General features: G+C 37.7%; 1 protein-coding gene across 5 annotated transcripts in view; it reads right to left on the bottom strand.

Annotated features, from left to right (window-relative positions):
• LOC150083087 (sorting nexin-14-like) overlaps positions 1-25,618 on the bottom strand; it is an 842,525-nt gene that overhangs the window by 182,111 nt on the left and 634,796 nt on the right. For all 5 annotated transcript variants that reach the window (XM_090377020.1, XM_090377024.1, XM_090377023.1 and 2 more), the window contains 2 exons: positions 17,322-17,362; positions 6,116-6,186 (listed from right to left, as the gene is read on the bottom strand). In XM_090377020.1, the coding sequence (XP_090233146.1) occupies positions 6,116-6,186; positions 17,322-17,362 (112 nt within the window). The remainder of the gene's footprint in view (positions 1-6,115; positions 6,187-17,321; positions 17,363-25,618) is intronic.

Genomic DNA, 25,618 nt, shown 5'->3' with positions numbered 1-25,618 from the left:
AGCTTTCAGAAGATTAGACTGGTCACAGAAAGGAGTCGATGTGAATGGAGTGTACCTAACCATTTACGATTTGATTTGCAGATGACATTGTGGTCATAAGCCATGATCCCAAGGAATTAGAGTAAAATCTTAATCAGTTATGCAGAGTCAGTAAGGATTTTGGACTAAAGGTGAATATGGCTAAAACAAAAGTAATAATGAACAAATATACCACAGAAAGGGATATAATGATTGAAGGAGCAGTAATTGAAAAAGGTGGAGTCATATACTTATCTGGGACAAGTCATTAGCTGTAATAATGACAAATGGCTGGAAGTCAAGATGAGAATCAACCGAATCCTCAGTATATAGTCACACACTGAGGAGCAATATCCCAGTTTGTCTGAAACGTAAAACAATGAACCAATGTATACTTCGCACCATGACTTATGGAAGTGAAACTTGGGCACTCACCAAAAGAATGGAAGAGAAGCTGAGAACTACACAGCAAAGAATGGAATGAATTATATTGGGAATCAGACTGTTAGATAAGAAGAGAAACACGTGGATTAGGTAGCAAACTCAAGTAAAGGACATTCTTATCAAAACTAAAGAACTAAAATGGTCTTGGGCAGGACACATAGCTTGAAGACATGATGACAGATGGACTAAGAAAATAACAGAATGGTACCCAAGAGGAGCTAAAAGAAACCCTGGAAGGCAACAACGGTGATAGACAGATGAAATTCATGAGTTTCTGGGTAGTAAATGGATGGCCACTGCACAAAACAGAAGGAACTGGAAAGTTGCTGGAGAGGCCTTCATCCTGCAGTGGATTGAAAATGGCTGATGATGATGATGTTCCGTTGCATCATTGATGTGCTGAGATTCTATGACTTTATTGTTGAATACAATTTGAGTGTCATATTTATTCTAGTCTGCTTTGGAAAATTTCTATTTTGTTCGACTTTCAGTTTCTGAAGTGGTTGTTTGAATTCTGCAGACTATTGGGTAGTAGTAGATGCTGAAGATATTATCAATCACAGCCCAATCAATGGTCAGTGATTATTCTTGTAGAAAAATAGACATGCATATGGAGACCAGTGTTAAGTACAGTAAGTCAATCATTTCTTCAAGTAGTTTCCCTTGTTTGTCTATTTGATATGATCCCCAAAATGGGCGATGTACATTGAAATCACCTATTAAATAGAGCAGAGTTGGTATCTGCATAATGAGATTATCTAAGCCTGTTTCGGTATGTATGATTTGATGACAGGTGTTTGTTATTTGGTTTTTAGGAGCATTGGCAACTAAGGCCATATTGCTCCGGAAATATGTGGTGGTCATTCACTGACCTTTCCGAATCCTCCGCATTTGGTGGTCACGGGCTCGAATCCCGGTCTAATCAAGAAGCGTGTGCTACGCACTGCTGCTCCTGCCCACCTGGCTATGGAGGCGCCGATGACAGGTGTTCGGAGACAGGAATGAAATAGATTGCATGTGCAATACGCACTGCAATGGCCTCTAAGTGAATATGTAGTGGTATATGTTTGGATGGAATTTTAGATTCGCCAAAATCACAACATCTCCACGGGCTGTATTTGTTTCCTCTATATCTCTTCTGTAGAGATTATAATTTTTAATAGAGGGAGACACTACAAAATTCAAGTTGGTTTTCTGTAAATATATACCAACTGGATTATAAGGAGTGATAAATTTGTATATGTCATCAGTACTGCTACAGAGTAATTCCATTGTAGGACATTCTCCATTTATTTAGTGTTATTCTCTAATTATTTAGTGTTAGAGGTGGAAGGTGGAATTGCTTGCGTTTTGTTGGTGTTTGCTTATATCGATCACTTTTGCATCTATCTTTTTTTTAAAAAAGAAGGGCGTGCTGTATCCATGTCATCTTCAGCATATCATCATTCTTCTCTTTCTTGGGGATTCCTTTCTACTTCTCTCTCTCTCTCTCTCTCAGGGTAATTCGGAAACTTTTTTTTTTTTGCTGGTGCAGCATAAGCCTCAGGCTTCCTTGCACCATATGGCTAATAATAATAATACATTTCTAGCAATTCTTATTCTTCATTGGCTGTATTAATCACAATCCATTATTTGTTGGGGAAGAGTTTTTTTTAATTCTTCCCCAACACAAGAAGACTTAAATGATAAGAGATTTTTAACACAATCAAAATAAGAGATTTTTAACAGAATTCACTGCTTTCTGTTTTTGTGCATTGTGAGTAATGTGTGTGGAAAAAGCAGAAGTGGTTGGGACTGGATTCAGAATATTAATAGCCTGAATTAACCATTCTCTTTTGAAAATGCTAACAATTTGCCAACAGAGCTTTTGCCCATTTAGATTGATTTGGAGAAATAGTGCCCATTTAGACAGATTTGGAGAAATAGTTATCTTTTCGAGTGTCAAGTCAGTTATTTTCTTGCTTCCTGGTACATAACTGTGTTCTATCTTGTACTTTTGGATTTTTTTTTTTTTTTTTCCCCCCTAATTTCTATATCGCACATGCTTCGGAGTATTCTGAGTGAGGACCTTTGCGATTGGCACAGCAAGGTAATATTCTGCATTACAGTCGTCTTGTGCATGGCTCCCTTGGGCCAAATTGAGCTGCAGCAAATTGAGTCTCCCCAGCATGTTGTTTATGAATGGGCAAATTTTTGCACTTAACATCTTATCAGGTTTGGTATATATGGATGAATATGACACAAGAAGTAGCCTCCTTTTACTGTTGCTAGTAAGATTGGAGAATTGAAGGTAAGTTGTTATGAAGATACAAGTTCACAATCTTTTTTAGTCGTCATTCTTTTTGCATGTGCGACTTTTTGTGCTTGTAATATTTCTTCTTCTGATACATTTAGTAAATCCAAGTCTGCAATGATTCCCTTTGAGGTGTTTAGAGTTGCATGAGGGGCTACCCAAATGGGAATTCCATTAAAAGATGATAGTTTAAGCAGAGCTTCAGTATGCTCTCGTGTCACTGTTTCTACAAGAAGCAGTGACACAAGAGCATAAAGTAGATTTTTAACTGCTTTAGTTGGACCAGCAGCATTTTCTAAACATTCCTGAATGGAGAAAGTTTACTCATAGATTGATTTGTCAAAGAGTAGATTAGGAGAAATATTGTATGATCTTATTTGTACATTTCTCTTCTCACTCTTTTTGTATTTGAGGCATCATGATTGGTCTCGGAGTCTTGACATGTTGAGCTCATGGGCTCCAGTGGTGAAAAAGATTGGGGATCCATTTGGCTCCTTTTAGCCCTGGGGGGAGGTTGGCTCTTCTGCCCAGGTTAATAAGTATAGTGATCGTAGCAGAAAAAATAAAGAAAGGTAACTTCCCTTTCCTGCTCTGTTCAAGAATTTATTGCAAGAAGAGCTGATTTCAAATGATAACATTTAACAAACACTGGGAATTAAAATTAATACTAGAGTCACTTTGAAGAATCGCAGTTAAGGCACAGATATCTCTCAGTCACAACACTCAAGTCCTTTCAGTATGCTCTCTCATACTCTAATTGCTATATTATCTGTTACTGATCCTGCTGGACTGCAATCTATTTGTAATATACTATTTACTGGTAGGAATGTTTATCTTCTCTTTCACTTTTTAACACAGAAAGTAAGTAATTAGAAAAGATGAATTATGAATGAATTGTATACTAATCTGCACTATATATTAACGCAGGAAATTTCTCTTTTTATCAGTTTTTCTGTTATCTCTGAGCTTATTAGCACTGTTACATACACCGATGAGCCAAAACATTATGACCACCTACCTAATATGATGTTGGTGCTCCATGTGCAGCCAAAACAACTTGTACCTGGCGAGGCATGGATGCTACAAGATTTGTAAATGTGTTTTGTGGTATCTGGTACCAATACGTAACCAGCAGATCCTTTAACTCATGTAAGGTCTGTGTTTGAGGCGCCGCAGATCAGAGTTGCTGTTCCAACACAAACTACAGATGCTTGATAGGATTGATGTCTGGGGAATTTGGAGGCCGGGGCAATACCTAGAAGTTTTCTTCGTGTTCTGTGAACCAGTCTCAAACAATCCGGGCAGTGTGGCATGGTGCATTATCCTGCTGAAAGATGGCACCACCAGAGGGGAAGACAGTTGCCATGAAAGGGTGTACCTGGTCAGCAATGATGTTTAGGTAGGTGGTAGACATCAGAGGGCCCGGCACATGGATGACTGGCCCCCAAGGTATCCCAGCAGAACATCTTCCAAAGCATGACACCACTGCCACCAGTTTGCTTTTGTCCAACGGTGCATCCAGGTGCCATCACTTACCCAGGTAAATGACGCATACGTACCCGGCCATCTACACGGTGCAGCAGGAAACGTGGTTCATCGGACCAGACAACCTTCTTTCAATCACTCAAGGTCCAGTTTCGATGTTCACGTGTCCATTGTAGGTGCTGTCGCCAGTGAACAGCAGTTAGCATGGGCACTTGAAGTGGCCTGAAGCTATGCAGCCCCATTTTCAGCAGGTTTCAATGTACTGTGTTGTGACACATTACTCCTGTCACCAGCATTCCAATTACCAGCTAGATGCACAAGAGTCGCCCTTCTGTTGCCACGTACCATCCGGGAGAGCCTTCGCTCATCTTGAGCATCGATGAGCCATGGTCGTCCAACACCTTACTGACTTCCAACGATCCCGCTGGAAGTCAGTATTTGCGAACTGGTTCCCAAGGCAGTAGGATGGACGAGTATTCAAACGTTGAACTGGCCGACATGCACCTCGCATATGGAGCTGCGGACTGTAACGGGCGCGCTGCTCTGCGCTTGTACCAGGAACGTTTCCCGCAGGCGTGCTCCTCATCATATGATTTTCGCACGTGTGCACAGAAGGTTACGTGAGACTGGTTGTTTCATGAGAGGTACCATGAATTGAGAGCGAATGACGAGGACGCCAGACAATGAGGAGAATGTCCTACGTCTTGCAGAAGGCAATCCGAGTACGAGTACTCGAGCGATAGGCCAACAATTGGGTATTTCCCAATCTACTGTATGGAGGATACTGTAAACAAACCAAATGGTGTGAACTCATTTGGTTTGTTTACAGTATGGAGGATACTGTAAACAAACCAAATGAGTTCATACCATCTGCAACGGGTCCAATCATTGGAGCCTGCGGATTATCCACTCCGGAGGACTTTTGCTACTTGGTTTCTTCAACAGAAACGGTTCGCAAATGCTGACTTCCAGCGGGATAGTTGTTCATGCAACCTCCTGTTCAACGTCCTCTACCGCATGACGAAGGCATTTCGGACCCTGCAATGCTATGTGATTCCGATTCGTCTTTGTGCTCCCTACACCTCCTGCAAGTTTGTCGCACTGGTAGCGAATCACCCTGTATAAAAAAACAAGCGATAACATGTAAAAAAGTAATCAAATGAAAAATTTATTTTCTATATAGTAATCCAAAATGAGTTAGAAATAAATTAAATAATTTTGAGCTTTTGATCAGAGCAAACTGATATAAAAAACAGGTAAATGAGACACAATGCCATTAATGAACTACACTGGATGATCAAATGGGGGCGGGATCATGATTCTTATCCAAACTATCACCTAAAAGAATGATCAGACAGTTCCCACAGTCAGATCAATTCAGATGGATGCCGTGTAAGAAGGGTAAAAAGATAAGTGAGGAGTACTAACTGATGCCCATATAAATAATGGTTCAGAAGCTGCAGATTACAAAGTTCAGAAACTAGATATCTTAGATGTAACCTGACTGAGGTATAAGGCCCTGAAGGTGGAATAAGTAAAAAGAATGAATATGGGGATAGTATATTCTGACTAGACAGCGATACTAGAGGTGAGGGAACACTAATATAAAATCTTAAGTACTAATGGAAGATTGGAATAAATTTCTTGCAAAAGTGGCCAGGGAAGATAAAAAAAAAAATTCAAGGCAAAAATGGAAGATCATTTTATGGTGAGAGGAAAGATTTGTTTTTTTGAAAGATGGGTATTATAATACTAATTATTTCGGTATTATAATACTAGAAGTAATTAAAAATATCAATAAGATTTAAGAATTTAATGATTAATCAACTTAAAATATCCCTCCCCCTCTCTCTCTCGCTCACTTTCATTCTTTACCTTGGTTTGGGTTTTGCAGCTTCAGTTGATGCCAAAAAAGCCTGGAGAAAGGGTAAAAGATGCTGTCCTTTCTATTATTATAAAAATTATTAAAGAAACATTAGTTTTCTACTATAGATTCTGTTAAAAATGATACAAAAGCAAGAATTTAAAATTAATAAAGAAAATTTGAAAATTCACTGGTTTTTTCATGTTTTCAATTCTTGAAAAAATGGATGAAACTATTAGTACAGTCCTCAAATGTGGAAGGCATATTTGAAGGCATTTCAATCATTTTTTCATTGGATAAGTATAACTAAAAATTATTTATGGCTCTGTTTTGAAGTAAAAATTTAAGCTTGATAAAATAACAGTGCTAATTTTTCATAGAGCTGTCAGTTCAGATGTGAGTGAAATTACTTTGGGGAAAAATAATTTATTTTCCCTGATAACATTGATAACCTGAGAAGAGATTGCTTCTACAGGGATAGGATGCACTTAAATAGAAAGGGTGCAAGAATTTTTGCTGATGCTGTCGAGGCAGAGTTAGGTGGGTCGGAAAACTGCTAGTTGGGGGGGATACAAGGACTAATAGATTAACAGTAGCCACTGGCAGAGGTGGAAGTGATTATTGCACTGCTTCTATTGAAATGAGCAGAAGCCTTAAAAAACAAGATGCAGGATATTTCAGAGACTGCTAGGAGTCATTGCGGTACAAGTAAACACATGGGTTGTGTTAGGGTAGCCAAGAATAGAAACAGGTGCATGTATACCTGCGTGTACACCAATGCTAGGAGTTCGGTAAATAAATTTGATGAATTTGAGGCATTGCTCAAAACATCAAAGGCAGATATTGTTGATGATATCAGAGACGTGGTGTCACACAGATATAAGGAATGCGGAACTGGAATTTGGGGAATACAATGTGTATAGAAAGGATAGACAGGACAGGAGGGGAGGGGAGGAGGGGTTATGCTATTAGTTAAGAAACACAAAGTCCAAGGAAGTGAAGCCAGTCGACATCGATGGACAGGGCAGTGTCGAGTCAGTTTGGTGTGACATAAGCATAGGGAAATCAAAATTGAGAGTAGGAGTGTGCTATAGGCCTAATGACTCTGATGAGTATAATAACATATTGTACAGGGAAATAGAGTGGGCCAGTAAATCAGAGAGTCTTATAATGGGGGATTTTAATTTCCCAGATATTGACTGGAATTTGTGGGTTGGTCACTTGCACACTAGCAAGGCTTTTGTGGATTTATTGGATGATTGTTTTCTACATCAGCATGTTCGTGAGGCAACAAGAGGGAGCAATACTCTTGATCTGATTATCAGTAGTGATTCTTCATGCATTAAGAATCTGCAGATAAATGAACCACTAGGTGGCAGTGATCACAGTGTGTTGAAGTGGGATTTACTCAAGGAGGTAACTACCATCAGAGGTAAAGGGAAGGGTTTTTGTTTTCCTAAAGGCGACTATGATGGTCTGAGACAGTATTTAAATTCTATACAGTGGGACCAACTGATGATGTTACCAACAGCAAACTCAAAATGGGAAGCATTCAAGGAACTAATCTTGGAGGCTACCAGGCTTTACATACCAACTAAGAAATATTGTTCAAGGTTTAGGCCTAAATGGTTGTCAGATGAACTAATGAGACATGTGGCAGAGAAGAAAAATGCATGGGATACATACAAATTAATGGGTGACATGGAAGCCTATGATAGACATAAGTTGGTCTGTAACCAAGTCACAAAGGATGCAAAGAAAAACAGAAAAGAGGTCTTTACCTATTTAAACTCAAGAAGGAAAGGGATGAAACAGATTGGTCCACTGGATATTGATGGTTCAACAGTTGAGGATCCTGCTCAGGTGGCTAACAATCTAAACGAGTATTTTGCATCTACATTCACGCATGAGGAGTTATTCAGGAAGGAGAACGATGTAGGTAAAGTAAACATTGGCAGTGAGCTGGATGATTTTCTAATAACTGAGACGAAAGTGGAGGAGAGATTGTTGAGGATAAACATAAAAAAGGCACCTGGGGTGGATGGATCTATCCAGTTATATTAAAGGAGGCAGCAAAGGAAGTAAGCAAACCCCTAGCCATAATTATGAGAGCTTCTTTGGACTCAGGGGAGGTACCCATAGACTGGAGATGTGCAAATGTAACCCCAATTCACAAAGGAGGATCAAAGGCTGACACAAGTAATTATAGACCTGTTAGTTTAACTTCTGTTCAGGTAAATTAATGGAGACACTGGTTAAAGAAGCACTGCAGGATCATTTAGACAAGACTTCAGTTATAGCTCAGACACAGCATGGTTTTGTTAAGGGGAAGTCTTGCCTGACCAACTTGATTGGATACTATGATGCAGTCACAAAAGAACTGGATGCAGGGAATAACTTTGATATTATATACTTGGATCTTAGGAAGGCTTTTGATACTGTTGCACATGGAAGACTGCTGCACAAATTGGAGCAGTGTGGCATTGGAGGCAAATTGCTGCTATGGATAAGGGAATGGTTGAGTGGCAGAAGACAGAGAGTGGTAATCAATGGACACTGCTCAACGTGGACTAATGTTATTAGTGGAGTTCCTCAGGGTTCAGTGTTGGGTCCGTTGTTGTTTTCGGTGTTTATGAATGATATTGATGATGGGATATCAAGTTTAATGTCCAAGTTTGCAGATGATACAAAGGTTGGCAGGGTTGTTAAGGACACCACTGATGCTATGCTGCTGCAACAGGATTTGGAAAGGTTGAACAGATGGGCTGAGAGGTGGCAAATGAAGTTTAACATTGACAAATGTAAAGTACTACATATGGGAAACAGTAACCCCAGAGCAACGTATCAACTCTGTGGTACTACACTGACAGTGGTGGAGAATGAAAAGGACCTGGGGGTAATTGTGCAGGCAGATATGAAGTTCTCTGAGCAGTGCAGACGAGCTGCAAGAGTAGCTCATGGTGTCTTGTCAATGATATACAGGAATTTTTCTAGCAGGGATAAAGAGGTGATTATTCCCTTGTATAAGGCAATGGTTAGGCCATATCTTGAGTACTGTTTACAGGTCTGGAGGCCTCATTTCAAGAAGGATGTAGAGCTGCTGGAACGGGTACAGAGAAGGGCAACAAGATTAGTGAATGGAACAAAGGGTTGCTCTTACGAAGAAAGGCTTAAGTTTTGCAAATTACAGAGTCTGGAGACTAGGCACCGGCGAGGTGATCTGATAGAGGTGTATATGGCTTTGAATGGTTTGAGCATGCTCAATGCCAATGGGATTCTTCATCTTGCTCAGAATAGTCAGCTCAGAGGGCATAAATTCAAATTGAGGAAGGACGGATGTCAGATAGATGTGTGGAAATTTGCCTTTGGCCAGCGGGTGGTTGGTTAGTGGAACCAACTTCCATCACTTGTTGTTGAAGTTGATAGCCTAAACAAATTTAAGGCTCAACTGGACAGGTATTTCGAACGAACGGACGGGTGAAATGGGAGTGGTGTGTTTTTTTTTTTTTTTTTGGCTGATGCTGAATAAGCTTGCTTTCTTGCATCATATGCCTCTACTAATGCTAATGCTAAACATGACTATTGTTTCTAAATATAATTTCTGATATTATTATTCAGTGTGTGTCAGAATTATGAATAATTTTTTAAAAGTTCTCATTTTCAATTATTTGTTAATGTTTAGCTCAAAAACCTGAGTGGTGGATTTGGTATGCCAATGCTGTTTTGATTTTAAAAACATTCTCAGTTGAGGGTTAAGTACTGAACAAGAAAAGCATCTCAAAATTTTAATGACATCAGATTAAAAGGAAAATCAATATTTTTATTTTTTAATTACATTATTAAATTTTTGAACTGGGCCTTTGAAAACATGATTTTTGGTTTAAAATGTTAAAGCCAATAATTTGTTTGTATGCTGTATTTCAAGTGCGTCTCATCAGCGTCCAGCAGTCATCAACTAGCACATTTAAATTTCACTTGCTGTTGTTATTGTTGTTATTTGGTTTTTAGGAGCATTAGCAACTAAGGCCACATTGCTCCATGGATATGTGGTGGTCATTCCCTGACCTTTCCGCATCCTCTGTATTTGGTGGTCAGGGGCTTGAACCCCGGTCTAATTAAGAAGCATGTGCTACGCACTACTGCTCCTGCCCACCTGGCTATGGAGGCACCATTTCACTTGCCTATAAAATATAGTGAAACTGTATAATTATAAAATATAGTGAAACTGTATAATTATAAAATATAGTGAAACTGTATAATTATAAAATATAGTGAAACTGTATAATAGTCTTCTGTAAATTGCAATTGAAAGATACATTTCTGTGTTCTGTGAGCAATTCCATCTTGTAATCGGAAGCCCAACTTGTTGCTTTGACTTTTCAGCAATTTAAAACCAAAACATTCAGATTATCTTAGTTCACTGATTTTTTTGTGGGGGGGGGGTATTCTTTCTTCATCCTTATGAGCCACTCAGAGGCCGAGCTGATCGACTCTACTTTCTGTAATTTTCTCAATTTTAGTACCACAGCACATGACTGGTGCTTAACTTTTCAGAAACCAAACAATTAACCTCGATAATTCTATTTATCACTATGAGATGGCAGAACCATGTATGGCTTCTGAATAAGAGTTAATATATTTCAGAAGCCATTTCAATTAACTCCAGTTTGGTGTCAACAGTTGTCCATAATTGAGGTTATTGTGAAGTGTTAAACAAGAAACACCATATTAATTATAAAAGTACATTGTTTCATAAACAAAACAAAATTTATGGGTGTAAAACAAAGATGGCAAATAATTATTATTGTGACATGCAGTTTAATGAATCAGATAGTGATCCTCCAATACTCAGAAATCCCAATTCAAGGAAACATTTTTGTATTTATTCGGATTCATCGTGAGAGTCAAACAAGGAAAATATTACCTATAACCCAGTTACCGAAACAAATCATTCAAATACTGGATGGAAACGGAGCTGGAATCCTGACAAATGTTCGATAAACATCCAATTTGCTTCTTAACTCAGCAGGAGGGTAAAGGTCCCTGGGATTTTCAAGACTCCTGCCTTTTCCCTCTCTCATAAACACTGGGTCATTTGAGTGGGAAAGCTTCCTGCAATGCAAGGTTTTCCAAAGAATGTTAATATTTTCCTCGAAATTTTTTCCAACAGCAGTAAGACCAACGGTATATCCGAATCAGCGGCATTAAACGACGGCATTATATCCAAGAAGCAGTGTATATATTTTGCAAGACCACAATCTTTGGACTACTTAATTGCATTTTTGGCAGTATATCGATGAAAGTTGCTGTATCAAATAACAAATCTAAAATAATGAGGAAATGTTTAGTGAATCATTACCCCAGTTTAATGCTTCATACAAATTAGCAAACAATGATAAGGAAAGGATTACTAGAAATCTAGTTTACTAGAAAGGATTACTAGAAACCTAGTAATCCTTCCTTTATCATTAATTACAGACACTCCCTGGCTTACGTAATACTTGACTTACGAAAATTCGACTTTACCTAAGTTTTTGCCAGCTGGTGCAAACTTTAAAAAAATTGTGGAAATGTATTTTGCATCCCGTAAGAATAATGGAAGTATTGTGAAAATATCTTAATGTCAACCCAATAACACATTATTTTTTTTTTTGGTAATTCGTTCCAAGAACCCGGAAGTTGAAATTTTCGATATATAACTAAGCTATTTATCTCCTCCAGAAATTGCACTACATTTTCATCGTTATCATATGTTCTGTTATAAGAATCAATTTTGAACGCCATTGTGATATTTTTCTAAAACACATTTCTGGAGGTCACTACCATAAAAGAATAAAAACAAGTTGCACTTTCCGGTTTATTGGGCTTTCCAGTTAGTGTAGTCTATTACAAATGGGTAGTAAACTCAACCATCTTGCATATGCGATAATTCTGATAACTGGAATTCTGTGGGTTTTTACATTATGGTATTATGGTGAAATGAGTTTCCCTTCACTGAAATCTTCAATCATATAAAAAATATAAACACATTTTCAGAATCTTTTCTTCATTCCTATTTACTTATTACAATGGTGAAGGGAAAGGGACCAATAGAAAGTGCATGTGCTGGCAGTGCTAGGAAACTAAATAAAATTGATTTAGAAATGAAGATGAAAATGATTAAGAAGTAAGAAGCAGGACAAAGTTTGTCATCTATTGCACGGAATTAGGTCTTGCTGCTTCAACAGTGAATACTGTTTTAAGGGACAGTGCATGTAAAATCAATGCATTTAAGATCAACAGTGATCACAAAACAGCGTTCAGGTGCTATAATAAAGATGGAAAAGCTATTAATAATGTGGATGGAAAATCAGATTCAGAAGCAAGTACCCCTGAATCCAATGGCCATTCAAGCAAAAGCAACTAGTATTTATGATGATATTAAGGATAAGTAAGGCAAACCCCAAGCCAAGCGGCAAGCAATGGGTGTTTAATAGGTTCAAGCATTGCGTTGGTTTCCTAAACATTGAAGTATGCGGTGAAGTCACCAGTGCCAATTCTGCAGCTGCAGAGAAATTTTGCAATGTGTTGAAAAAAAAAAAAACTCCTTCTAAATCTCCACAGCTCTCAACTTCCGTAGTGGTGTGCTTATCAGCTGGAGAGTTAATTCTGGCAACAATGCTCGAAAGGTAAAATATGCTGATGCTATGCCTGTCTCCTCTCTCTTTTTATAATTTTGAAATTTTTGTAATTTTTCCTGTGCATGATATAAAAAAATTGAATAAATAATTCTACTTAGAAGTTTGTTGAACGTTTCTTTTATGCTTCAATCAAATTCAGCTGCATAAGCATTTAGGGAAATTCTGACTTACATAATACTTGACTTATGTAGAGTTCCACAGAATGCAACCCTTACATAAGTCGGGGAGTGGCTGTAGTCTCTAATCTTGCTTACAAATAGCAGTTAGCAATTCCATAGCCTAATGCATTTCTAAATTTTATTGGAGCACAGTAAAAATTAGTTTCACTGGGATGAAATTTCTGATTTTCCATAGGGCTCTTTTTATCTCAGTGGGGCTCCTGGTACTCAGAACCTTCAAGCCCCCCACCCTCTCTTTTTGTAATTAATATTTGTAACTTCACTAGTAAAGAAGTCTACCGAATTAATGTGTGTTTGCCATTTTTAAAAATTTACAATAAAGTATTAATATAATTATTATTTTTACTAATAATAAAAAGGTAATAATAATACTTATAGACGTTAAAACTTGTGCATACAGGGCATCCATAAAGTATCTGAACAATTTAATCAACATTATTATTCCCTCCCACCTCTGATTGAGAAGATTATCACTTCTTTATTGCTCTGACCACTGATTTGTTTTTCTGTGCCACAGTGTAATTCCCGGCAAGCTTCTTTCCATCTTCCATTGTGTTACTTTCAATCTGTGGCAAATTATTTTATTCCTCCTGATGTCCAAAACCAAGACTCTAAATACCTTTTCCAATGCTGGAGTAAAGAGTTTAGGGGGGGGGGGTGACAGTATCTTCATGGCAAATTCCATTCTCTGTTGGAAATATTTTGCTGTTTTTATGAGGCTTAGTAGTTGCTGCTGTATTACTATAGAAATATCTACGTACAAGTTAGAGCAAATGCATCATATTAGTACAGAGCTAACCTCTGAATTAGCAAATTTTTTGCAAAGGTGGAATTGTTTAAGTTATATCTCATATTGTGAATACCTTCACAATGAGTTGCCATGATATTGCACTACTTCAAATAAGTAACGCTTCACCAAAAGGAGAAGGCTGTTGTTACTTATTCTCAGCAGATACCAGACGGCACCATTTCAGAGCTATTTTGTATATGTGTGGGATAATAACTCTACTATCCACTTGTCCCTATTAGACTTAGAAAAGCAAAAAAAATAGAGGGAAAGTAATAGAAACGGTGTAGAAGAATGAAAGGGACAGTAACTTCTTCAACTCACACCACTTAAAAACTCAAACTCCTCAAAGAGGCAATGCTTCCCCAGTGGGGAAGACTGTTGTTACCTATTCTTGGAAACTTCGGACATCATCAGGCTCCCCCCGATGCAGTTTCAGGGCTATTTGGCCCTTCTTTGGTGGGTGGGTAGGTATACTAGTGATGTAATGATGGCAAAAGAGCTATGAAGTATAACTCCACAATATGACAGATGCCCGATGGTGTATAAGATGAATTAAGACTAAGATGCATTAAGGGCTTATGCCTGAGGCTGCAGGCATAAGGCTAAACTCTGAATTAGCAAATTCAGAGTTTAGCTGTATACTAATATGATGCATTTGCACAAATAATGATGTATTTGCACTAACTTGTACGTAGTCTAATTCTCTTGCAGCCTGAGGCATAAGCCCTTAATGCATCTATAGAAATATTTTTAAAATCACTATATATATCTTCCCAGTGGCTTGTTTCCTAAGTATATTGGTTTATTACATTCATCTATAATTATTTTAATTTTTTTCCCCCAAATTAATTGTTTAATTACATGGATGTGATCTATTCTTCCTCTTGCTGAGACTACACACAAGAGGACATAAATTCACAATGAGGAAAGATGGTTGCAAGATACAAAGAACTATAAAAATTCTTGTAGGGTGAAGTGTATAGTTTTTTGGCTAATGCACTTGCTTTCTTGCATCGTTTGCCACTACTAATACTATTGCACTATAATTACTTCTGGCACCTCCGTAGCCAGGTGGGAAGGAGCAGCAGTGCGTAGCACACACTTCTTGATTAGACAGGGGTTCGAGCCCGTCATCACCAAATACAGAGGATGCAGAAAGGTCAAGGAATGACCACCGCATATTCTCGGAGCAATATGGCCTTAGTTGCTAATGCTCCTAAAAACCAAATAACAACAACATAATTACTTCTTGAAACTCACTTGCTCCCTTGGTTCAAACCTGCTAGGCTCAGTTGAATTCTATTTATTATTTTCATAAAAACTTTATAAACAGATGATAGTAAGCTTATTGGTCTATAGTTAGGGCTATATTTTTTCTTTGAATTCTTTCTTAAAGGTAAGCAGAAGAGCATTATTCGAAGTTTGGAAGATTTTTCTGTATTTAAGACATTTTGTACAAAGATTAGCTATTTGAGCCATATTCATATCCTCCCAGTTTCAGAAGTTCACTCAAGATTCCATTTTCTCCTAGACCATTTCCATTTTTTCATTCTCCTTAAAATCAATTCAACTTCTTCAGGCAATATTTCTGCAACCTCAACTTCCTCTTCTCCTTGTCTAAATCTCTATCTTTGTCTCCTTATACAGCTCTGTGTAAAATTCTTGAATTCTTCTGACTATTTTATCTCTGTTCTTTGTGGACCATTCTTCTCTTTTATAGCAATAATTTCTCATTTCCTTACCATTAATCATCTCAGAATTTTTAAACTTTGACATTTTTTCTATTGTTTCTTTGATTTTTTTTTTTTTTTTTTTTTCTATTATAGATCTAATTTTCAGCAATATTCTTTTTTGGACAGTTCTGCATATTTCTGAAAATTCAAATTTTTTATGGAGGTTAAACCTTTTTTTTTTTTTGTTCATCTCTTTTCATTTTGTCTTAATATCATCTATTTGGAAAATTTTTCAGTATTAATTTAAAAACTTATTACATTCATCATCATTACACTCATCATCTGATCAGAATTATTGTTTTCCATATCAGTTTCTCTTCTTTCTGATCACCATTTACCTTCTACTACAAATGCACTTTTTGAAATAGTGTATTTCTTATTATAGTTGAATTGATGTTTTTTTTCGATATTATTCTTATCAAAATTTGTTTCATTAAATTCCATTTAAAGTTCATTTTTAAAATCATTTATTTGACTACTTAATTTTTAAATATTAATTAATTTCTTTCCATTGATTTAAAAACTTGTTAGTCCCATCATTGATTAGAATTTTTGTTCTGACCATCCATTGGTACCTCCTAATGTTGAATTTATTTAGCAATTCTGCATTTTTTAGTGTATATTTTTTATTGCAAAAGGAAAAAACCTATTTCATCATTTGGAATTCTTCATATCCATTATAGTGTCTCTCCCCCTTTTTTAAAAGTTGTTTTATTCATTATGAACAGACCATTTTCTTCAGTGAATTCTATTAATCCTGTTCCTCCTCCATTCCTGTCTCCTATTCCAATCAAAATGTCCTGCAGAATTTAAATGGTCCCTTTTCCCATCTTGGCATTGAAATTGCTCATTGCTATTATTAATTCATTTCTCAGGTTGTCATAAAACTCCTTTATCTCTTCCTCAGCATGGCTTATGATTGGAGCATAAAATTGCAAAATTTTCATTTTGCAAAACAATATAATAACACTAGCCAATATGATTTTTACTTCCAAGAACTTAAATACTGTTTTTAACCAATTTTATGTGTAGATTTTGAAAACCACCATGATAGTTTCACATCACGTCACAGTTATTTCATTTTACCAAAATATGCTAATTTTGCACAATCTAGCCTATATGTATGACATACTAGTTTATTTTAATGAATATAAGCTACTTCTCTTAATTTTAGCAATTGATTCTGGGCTGTTTTCTTGTGATAAACATTTAACCCCAGGGGCTAACAGCTGGTGAGTATGGGCTTGGCATACCTAGGGTCCTGAGCTGGATATCATCATTATTCTTTTTTTGGTGATTCATTCTCTCTCTCTCTCTCTCTCTCTCTCTCTCTCTCTCTCTCTCTCTCTCTCTCTCTCTCTCTCTCTCAGAGTCTGCAATTTTTTTTTGGCTGGTGCAGCGTAAGCCTCAAGCTTCCTTGCACCATATGGCTAATAATAATAATCAGACTTCTACCTATGGTTCTTAGGTTCAAATTCCCATGCAACAATTTACAATTTGAAAAGAGCCACAGTGTTTTTGGTGAGGATTTTTGCAGGCTGTGCCACAGTTTTCCAAGTATTAACAGTTCTCAGGGTTGTAAATCTATCCTCCAAACATAAACAGTCCCTAAAGAGTAGGGGCTGTTAATATTAAACTTTGGTACATCTTTTGATGTAGATGTGATAGACTTTTTATGGTGATTTTCAGAATCAGTGCATTTATTTCCACCAGATTCACATATTTTCATTGTAGAGGTATGACAAAAAATATTTTTTATTGGATAGTGTAATCAATCTCAAATAAAAACTGATTGATGTAATTTTATTTTTGTTATTATGCAAACCAACTATTACCTCTTTTATAAGCTTCATTGGTACAGTCTTGATCATCTTACCTGGAATATATAAAGGAAGAATGTCTATAAAGTATAAAATATTTCTTAGTAGAGAGAAAGAAACAAGGTTTTGATGAATTTTTAATAATATACATATATATTTCATAAATGCATCAACAGGCCCACAGCAGCTTCGGATTATCAGATATTCCACATTATTGGATGTTTAAAGTATAAATTGGGAAACATTTTACTGTAGCTCTGTGCAGTTGTCGGTGGGGGGGGGGGTCCCACTGTCAATGTAATTCACAATGATATTGCTGGAAGACTAAGTTCCATATCGTATATCTCTGACTGACTTCTTCTGATCATGACTGTTGGCTACTGTCATTCAAACTGTAGAATGTAGAATATACATTATTTTGCAAATGTACAAGGTATAATTTTTAATGATGAAATCCTGCATACTTTATTTGCAGAGTTTCATCATTAAAAATTATAATTTTCTCAAGGCTTAGAATTATGGGCACATAAAAAAAAAATGCCAAAGCAATTCCTGGAATCATACCAGGAATCACTTATTTAGTTCCTGTTTACTGTATTTTTGCTAACTGCATATGCAGTAGGCCTCTAGGAAGCCTCTTCTTTTCCTGGTGATGCACTACAGGGTGTCTAAGAAGTGACTCCCTATTTTTAAATTATTGTAACTTCCTTATTTTTTTTAAACCAATTTTAATGAAAACAATGTTAAATGATTTATTTTTAATAATATATAATATCGGTGTAGATACACCATAGTTTGCCCATAAATTTGAACTACGTATGTAGTGTAAAGGCATCATTTTAATTGTATCTCATATTGTGGGTGCCTTCACAACGATAGCTGGTATTGAACTACTTCAAACAAATAACATTTCTCTAGTAGAGAAAGCTACTGTTATTTATTTTCAGTGGATACCACCACCCAGATGATCATTTCAAAGCTAGTGGGCTTCATCATCAGTGGGAGGGCAGGTACCCTGGTAATGCAACATGCCATCACAGTTGCGAAGTTATTTCCACAATATGAGAGATGCCAAATGGTGTAGGAAATAATGTATTAGAAGATGAAATGCACAAGACAATTTCTTATGGGTTTACACTATATACATAGTTCAAATTTATGGGTAAACTGTGGTGTATCTACACTGATATTATACTGTTTATTACCTAAACCCATAAGAAATTATGCCTTGTGCATTTCATCTTCTAATACATTATTATTACTTACACCATTTGACATCTCTCATATTGTGGAAATAACTTCGCAACTGTAATGGCATGTTGCATTACCAGGGTACCTTTCCCACCCACCCACTGATGATGAAGCCTACAAGCTTCGAAACGATCGTCTGGATGGTGGTGGTGGTGGTGGTATCCACTGAAATTAAATAACAGTAGCCTTCTCTACTAGAGAAGCGTTATTTATTTGAAGTAGTGCAATACCAGCTATCTCATGAAGGCACCCACAATATGAGATACAATTAAAATGATGCCTTTACACTACATACGTAGTTCAAATTTATGGATAAACTATGGTGTATCTACACTGATATTATATAGTTAATTACCTAAACCCATAAGAAATTATGCCTAGTGCATTTCATCTTCTTATACATTTTTAATAATAAACATATAGAGTGCCTTGAGATATAAAAAGTTAATTTTAGTTTCTTTTACAGGTGAATCATACCTAAGATTTGAGTGTGCAAGAGAGAGGGCCAAAATTGCAGCACACTAAAATGTTTGAGGAACGATCCATTACAAGAGGTTCAAAGGTGAATACCATGGATTGAAATCTATACGACACTGGAAGCGATAAAATATTGCCATCAAAAGTTAATGGCAACAGGCTGTCACTGATAGGAAGAGAACAGGAAGGCCATCAACCACAAGGACTCCAGACAACATTGTGACAGTGACTGACCTGTTCTCAAGGAGCCAACAGCAATCTGTGCTTGATGGAGCTCATGAACATGGACTCTCCCTCGTGTTCTGCAGTTGCATTTATTCTCAGGAAAGAACCATCTTTCAAACCGTGGAAACCACATTACATTCAGCATTTCAACCAATTCTGATGAAAATAACATTAAATGGTTCATTTTTAATTATATACATTGTTAGAGTGTAATGAAGAGTGGCTAGAGCTGTTTGATAACATTTTTTGATGTGATGAGGCAGTGTTTCATGTTGGCAGGTTTATTAATCAACATAACTGCCATTACTACACAACAGAAAATCTGTGTGTGTGTGGGGAAAAGGCTCAGGGTAATCCAGAGGTAACAGTCTGGTGGAGTATCCCATAGTTCACAGTCGATGGGCCTTTCATTCTGGGAGACACAATGAATGACAAAAGATACCTTGGCATGTTGCAAGATCGCACGTGGCCAGTTATTTCACAGTGGGACAACACTGAAACCCTTAATATTATGCCAGATGGGATCATCTGCACATTTTACAAATGACTTCCGTATGTGGCTGCATAATCATTTAACATGGATTGGTAGACATGGCCTGCCCTCAGCTGAGATCTGATGCCGTGATTTTCAGTTCATCAGAGTTGTGGAACTGCAGAATTCTGATGAACTGGAAGCAACAATCACAAACTGCTTTTAGATGAAAAGCCAATGGTCTTGGTTAAACAAAACTAGCAGTGAAATGGCCTTTTGTGCCCTCCCCCATATCATTGGCACTGGAAATGTCATACATTTAATTTTTTCATTCAAACATTATTGAAGTGTTTGAAGATTTTGTAGCCAAAATATATCATAGAAGAAATCATAGAAAAAATTATTCATTTGTCTGTTTAATTACATACTTGCCACAAACAACAGAAACCGTAGGTTGTATTAATACACCTATGTGACATTTCAGTTCTTGCACAATAAATATTTCACTTATATATATGTTGAATTATAAATACACAGAAAAACAATTGATTGACTAATGTGAAATTTCAGTTCTCACACTAAAAATATTTAATTAATACATCATAATTTACAAAAACACATAAAAATAAATGACTTGTAATTACATATTAAATACAGATCATTAATTTCATGTGTAGATTTAAACACAGCCACTTTGTGGTTAAGTGTACTATATTATAACCACTATATAGTCAACTCCGAGGGCTCACATATGGTGAGACGGGCTTGGCACACCCAGGGTCCTGACGGGATATCATTATTCTTCTTTCTCCCTCTCTCTCTCAGGGTAACCTGGGAATTTTTTTTTTTTTTTTTTTTTGGCTGGTGCAGCATAAGCCTCAGACTTCCTTGCACCATATAATTAATACTAATATATAATCAATAATATAGCCACATCTCCAGTACTCAGGATGGCAAGTCATCATCAGTTAGATAGTAGTAGTAGTGGCATGTGATGCAAGAAAGCAAGTGTATGAGCTTATGCAGCATGAGCCAAAAAAAAAAAAAAAAAATATCACACCATTCCCTCCAAATGCCTGTGTCCGGTTCCTCCTTAAATTTATTTAACCTATCAACTTCCATAATGACAGATGGAACCTTGTTCCAGCAATTAACCACCCGCTGGCTAAAGGCAAATTTCCGTACACATCTATTCTACATCTGTCTTTTCTTAAATTGAAATTATGCCCCCTTAGGTTCGTAATCTGAACAAGTGGAAGGATCCCATCAGAATTCAGCCTGCTGAACCCATTCAAGGCCTTATACACCTCAATCAGAACACCACGCAGGTGCCTAGTCTCCAGCCACTGCAATTTGCAGAACTTAAGCCTCTCTTGATAAGAGGATCCCTTCATTCCCCTCACCAATCTTGTTGCCCTTCTCTGTACACGCTCAAGTAAATCTACATCCTTCCTAAAATGAGGCCTCCAGACCGGTACGCAGTACTCAAGGTGTGGCCTGACCATTGCCTTATCCAGAGGAATAATCACCTCCTTTTCCCTGCTAGCAAAATTCCTATATATCATTGACAAAACCTCATGACCTGCCCTGGCAGCCTATCTGCATTGCTCAGAAAACTTCATATCTGCCTGCACAATTACTCCCAGGTCTTTTTCATTTTCTACCACCTTAAGTGTAGTACCACACAGTTGGTACGTTTCTCTGGGGTTACTTCTACCCATATGCAGTACTTTGCATTTGTCAAGGTTAAACTTCAGTTGCCACTTCTTAGCCCATCTGCCCAAATTATCTAGATGCTGTTGCAGTAGCACACTGCCATTACTGTCATTAACAACACTGCCAACCTTTGTATCATCTGCAAACTTTGACACTAAGCCTGATATACCTTCATCAATATCATTGATAAATATACAAAACAACAGTGGACCCAACACCGAACCCTGTGGGATTCCACTAATAACATTAGTCCATGAAGAGCAGCACCCATTGATTACCACCCTCTGTCTTCTACCACTCAACCATCCTTTTATTCATTGTGGCAACTTACCCTTAATACCATTCTGTTCCAATTTGTACAATAGTCTTCCATGCGCAACAGTGTCAAAAGATTTCCTGAAAGACAAATATATGATATCAGAATTATTTTTTGCATCCAGTTCCTTCGTAAACACATCATAATATCCTATCAAATTTGTCAGACAAGACTTTCCCTTAACAAACCCATGCTGTGTCTGCATTATTGCTGCAGTCTTGTCTAGATGGTGGCGCAATGCATCTTTAACCAGTGACTCCATTATTTTACCTGGAAGAGAAGTTAAACTAACTGGTCTGTAATTACTCGTGTCACCCTTTGGATATCAGAGACATGGTGTCACACTGATATAAGGAATGCTGAACTGGAATTTGGGGAGTACAATGTGTACAGAAAGGATAGACAGGATAGGAAGGGAGAAGGTGTTATGCTGTTAATTAAGAAAAACATAAAATCAAAAGAAGTGCATCCAGTTGATATAGATGAACAGTGCACTGTTGAGTCAGTTTGGTGTGACATAAGCACTGCGAAAGCAAAAATAAGAGGAGTGTGTTATAGCTCTAATGACTCGAATGAGTACAATGAACAATTGTACAGAGAAATAGAGTGGGCTAGTAAATTGGAATGTCTTATAATGGGGGATTTTAACTTCCCAGATATTGACTGGAACTTGTGGATTGGGCACTCACACACTAGTCAGACTTTTGTAGATTTATTGGATGATTGTTGTCTGCAGCAGCATGTTTGAGAGGCAACCAGAGAAAGTAATACTCTTTTTTTTTTTTTTTTTTTGATTTGGTAGTTGTTGGCGCATCGGCTTCTGTGGCCATATTGCACCTCCCAAGGTTTTTGCAGTACTTTGATCCAAGCCCGAGGCGGGAATCGAACCCGCGACCTTTGGGTTGCCGGGCAGGTACTTTACCCACTCGGCTAGCCCGGTCGGCTAGTAATACTCTTGATCTGGTTATCAGCAGTGATCACAGTGTATTGACGTGGGATTTACTTCAAGATTTAATTACCATCGGGGTAAAGGAAAGGGTTTTTGCTTCCGTAAAGGCGAGTACAGTGGTCTCCGACAGTTTTTAAATTCTGTACAGTGGGATCAACTGACGATGTTACCAACAGTAAATTCTAAGTGGGAAGCATTCAAGGAATTAATCGTGGATGCTACTAAAAGTTTCATACCTATTAAGAAATATTGTTCAAGGTTTAGGCCTAAATGGTTGTCAAATGAACTAATGAGACTCGACAGAGAAGAAAAATGCATGGGATGCATATAAATTATCAAGCGACTCAGAAGCCTATGGCAGATATAAGTTAATCTGTAATCAGGTCACAAAGGAGGTTCGGCAGGCGAAGGCAGATTACGCAAAATCCTTGGCAAAGGATGCTAAGAAAAACAGCAAGAATTTCTTTACTTATATAAACTCTAAAAGGAAGGGGATGAATCTGATTGGTCCACTTGACATCGATGGTTCGACTGTCGATGATCCTGCTCAGATAGCAAACAAACTGAATGAGTATTTTGCATTTACATTCACACATGAGGAATTATTAAGGTTTGAAAATGGCAGAAGGTTATCAAATTGTAGCAGGATACTTTATGATTTTCTAATAACTGAGAGCAAAGTGGAAGAGAAACGGTTGAAGTTAAACGTAAGAAAAAGCACCTGGGGTGGATGGGATCTATCCAGTTATATTCAAGGAGGCAGCAAAGCAACTAAGCAAACCCTTAGCCATAATTATGAGAGCATCCTTGGACTCAGGGGAGGCTCCAACGGACTGGAGATGTGCAAATGTATCCCCAATTCACAAAGGCGGATCGAAGGGTGACACGAGTAATTACAGACCAGTTAGTTTAACTTCTGTTCTGGGTAAAATAATGGAGTCACTGGTTAAAGATGCATTGCAGGATCATCTAGACAAGACTGCAGCAATAATTCAGACACAGCATGGGTTTGTTAAGGGAAAGTCTTGTCTGACAAATTTGATAGGATAATATGATGTGGTTACAAAGGAACTGGATGCAAAAAATAATTTTGATATCATATATTTGAATTTCAGGAAAGCTTTTGACACTGTTGCGCATGGAAGACTATTATACAAATTGGAGCAGAATGGTATTAAGGGTAAGTTGCTACAATGGATAAAAGGATGGTTAAGTGCGAGAAGACAGAGGGTGGTAATCAATGGGTGCTGCTCTTCTTCACCACCAAACCCTGTGGAGTCCCACAGGGTTCGGTGTTGGGTCCACTGTTGTTTTGTATATTTATCAATGATATTGATGAAGGTATATCAGGCTTAGTGTCAAAGTTTGCAGATGATACAAAGGTTGGCAGGGTTGTTAATGACAGTAATGGCAGTGTACTACTGCAACAGCATCTAGATAATTTGGGCAGATGGGCTAAGAAGTGGCAACTAAAGTTTAACCTTGACAAATGCAAAGTACTGCATATGGGTAGAAGTAACCCCAGAGAAACGTACCAACTGTGTGGTACTACACTTAAGGTGGTAGAAAATGAAAAAGACCTGGGAGTAATTGTGCAGTCAGATATGAAGTTTTCTGAGCAATCCAGACAGGCTGCCAGGGCAGGTCATGGGGTTTTGTCCATGATATATAGGAATTTTGCTAGCAGGGAAAAGGAGGTGATTATTCCTCTGTATAAGGCAATGGTCAGGCCACACCTTGAGTACTGTGGAAAGCTCTGGAGGCCTCATTTTAGGAAGGATGTAGATTTACTTGAGCGTGTACAGAGAAGGGCAACAAGATTGGTGAGGGGAATGAAGGGATCCTCTTATCATGAGAGGCTAAGTTCTGCAAATTGCAGTGGCTGGAGACTAGGCACCTGCACGGTGATCTGATTGAGTTGTATAAGGCCTTGAATGGGTTCAGCAGGCTGAATTCTGATGGGATCCTTCCACTTGTTCAGATTACGAACCTAAGGGGACATAAATTCAAATTAAGAAAGGACAGATGTAGAATAGATGTGCAGAAATTTGCCTTTAGCCAGCGAGTGGTTAATTGCCGGAACAAACTTCCATCTGTCGTTGTGGAAGTTGATAGGTTGAATAAATTCAAGGAGGAACTGGACAGGCATTTGGAGGGAATGGTGTGATTTTTTTTTTTTTTTTTTGGCTGATGCTGCATAAGCTCATACATTTGCTTTCTTGCATCACATGCCACTACTACTACTACTACTACCCCAGGTGCCTTTATGTTTAACTTCAACAATTTCTCCCCCACTTTGCTCTCAGTTATTACAAAATCATTAAGCAGCCTGCTACAATTTGATAGCCTTCTACCATTTTCAAACCTTAATAACTCCTCATTTGTGAATGTAGATGCAAAATACTCATTCAGTTTGTTTGCTATCTGAGCAGGATCATCAACAGTCGAACCATCGATATCAAGTGGACCAATCATATTCATCCCCTTCCTTTTAGAGTTTATATAAGTAAAGAAATCCTTGCTGTTTTTCTTAGCATCTTTTGCCAAAGATTTCTCGTAATCTGCTTTCACCTGCCTAACCTCCTTTGTGATTATTCATAGAGATGGCAGACCATTGGACGACTTGAAGTCAGGCAGTTGCAGGTGGCTTAATGTGTCACATAGTGTCGTCTTGGCACTACAGAAGCAGTTTCAGAAGACAGGAACCATTAGAAGAAGAGGTGGTCAAAGTCGGCCGAGGGCTATGTCAACCAGAACAGACCACTATCTGGCTCTAAAAGCAAGACAGAACCCTAAGATATCCTGCCATCAACTGTTTCTTGATGTTTCTGTGGCCACTGGTGAAAATATTTCCAATTGGACTGTGTTAAGAAGGCTCAGTTCAAGTGGAATCTATGCAAGGAAGC

Source organism: Mastigoproctus giganteus, chromosome 7 (genome assembly GCF_048544385.1).
Source record: "Mastigoproctus giganteus isolate SK-2022 chromosome 7, ASM4854438v1, whole genome shotgun sequence".
Classification (NCBI taxonomy): Eukaryota; Metazoa; Arthropoda; class Arachnida; order Uropygi; family Thelyphonidae; genus Mastigoproctus; species Mastigoproctus giganteus.
Note: the sequence above shows the minus strand (reverse complement) of the source record. Positions and strands in the feature narration are given on the sequence as shown.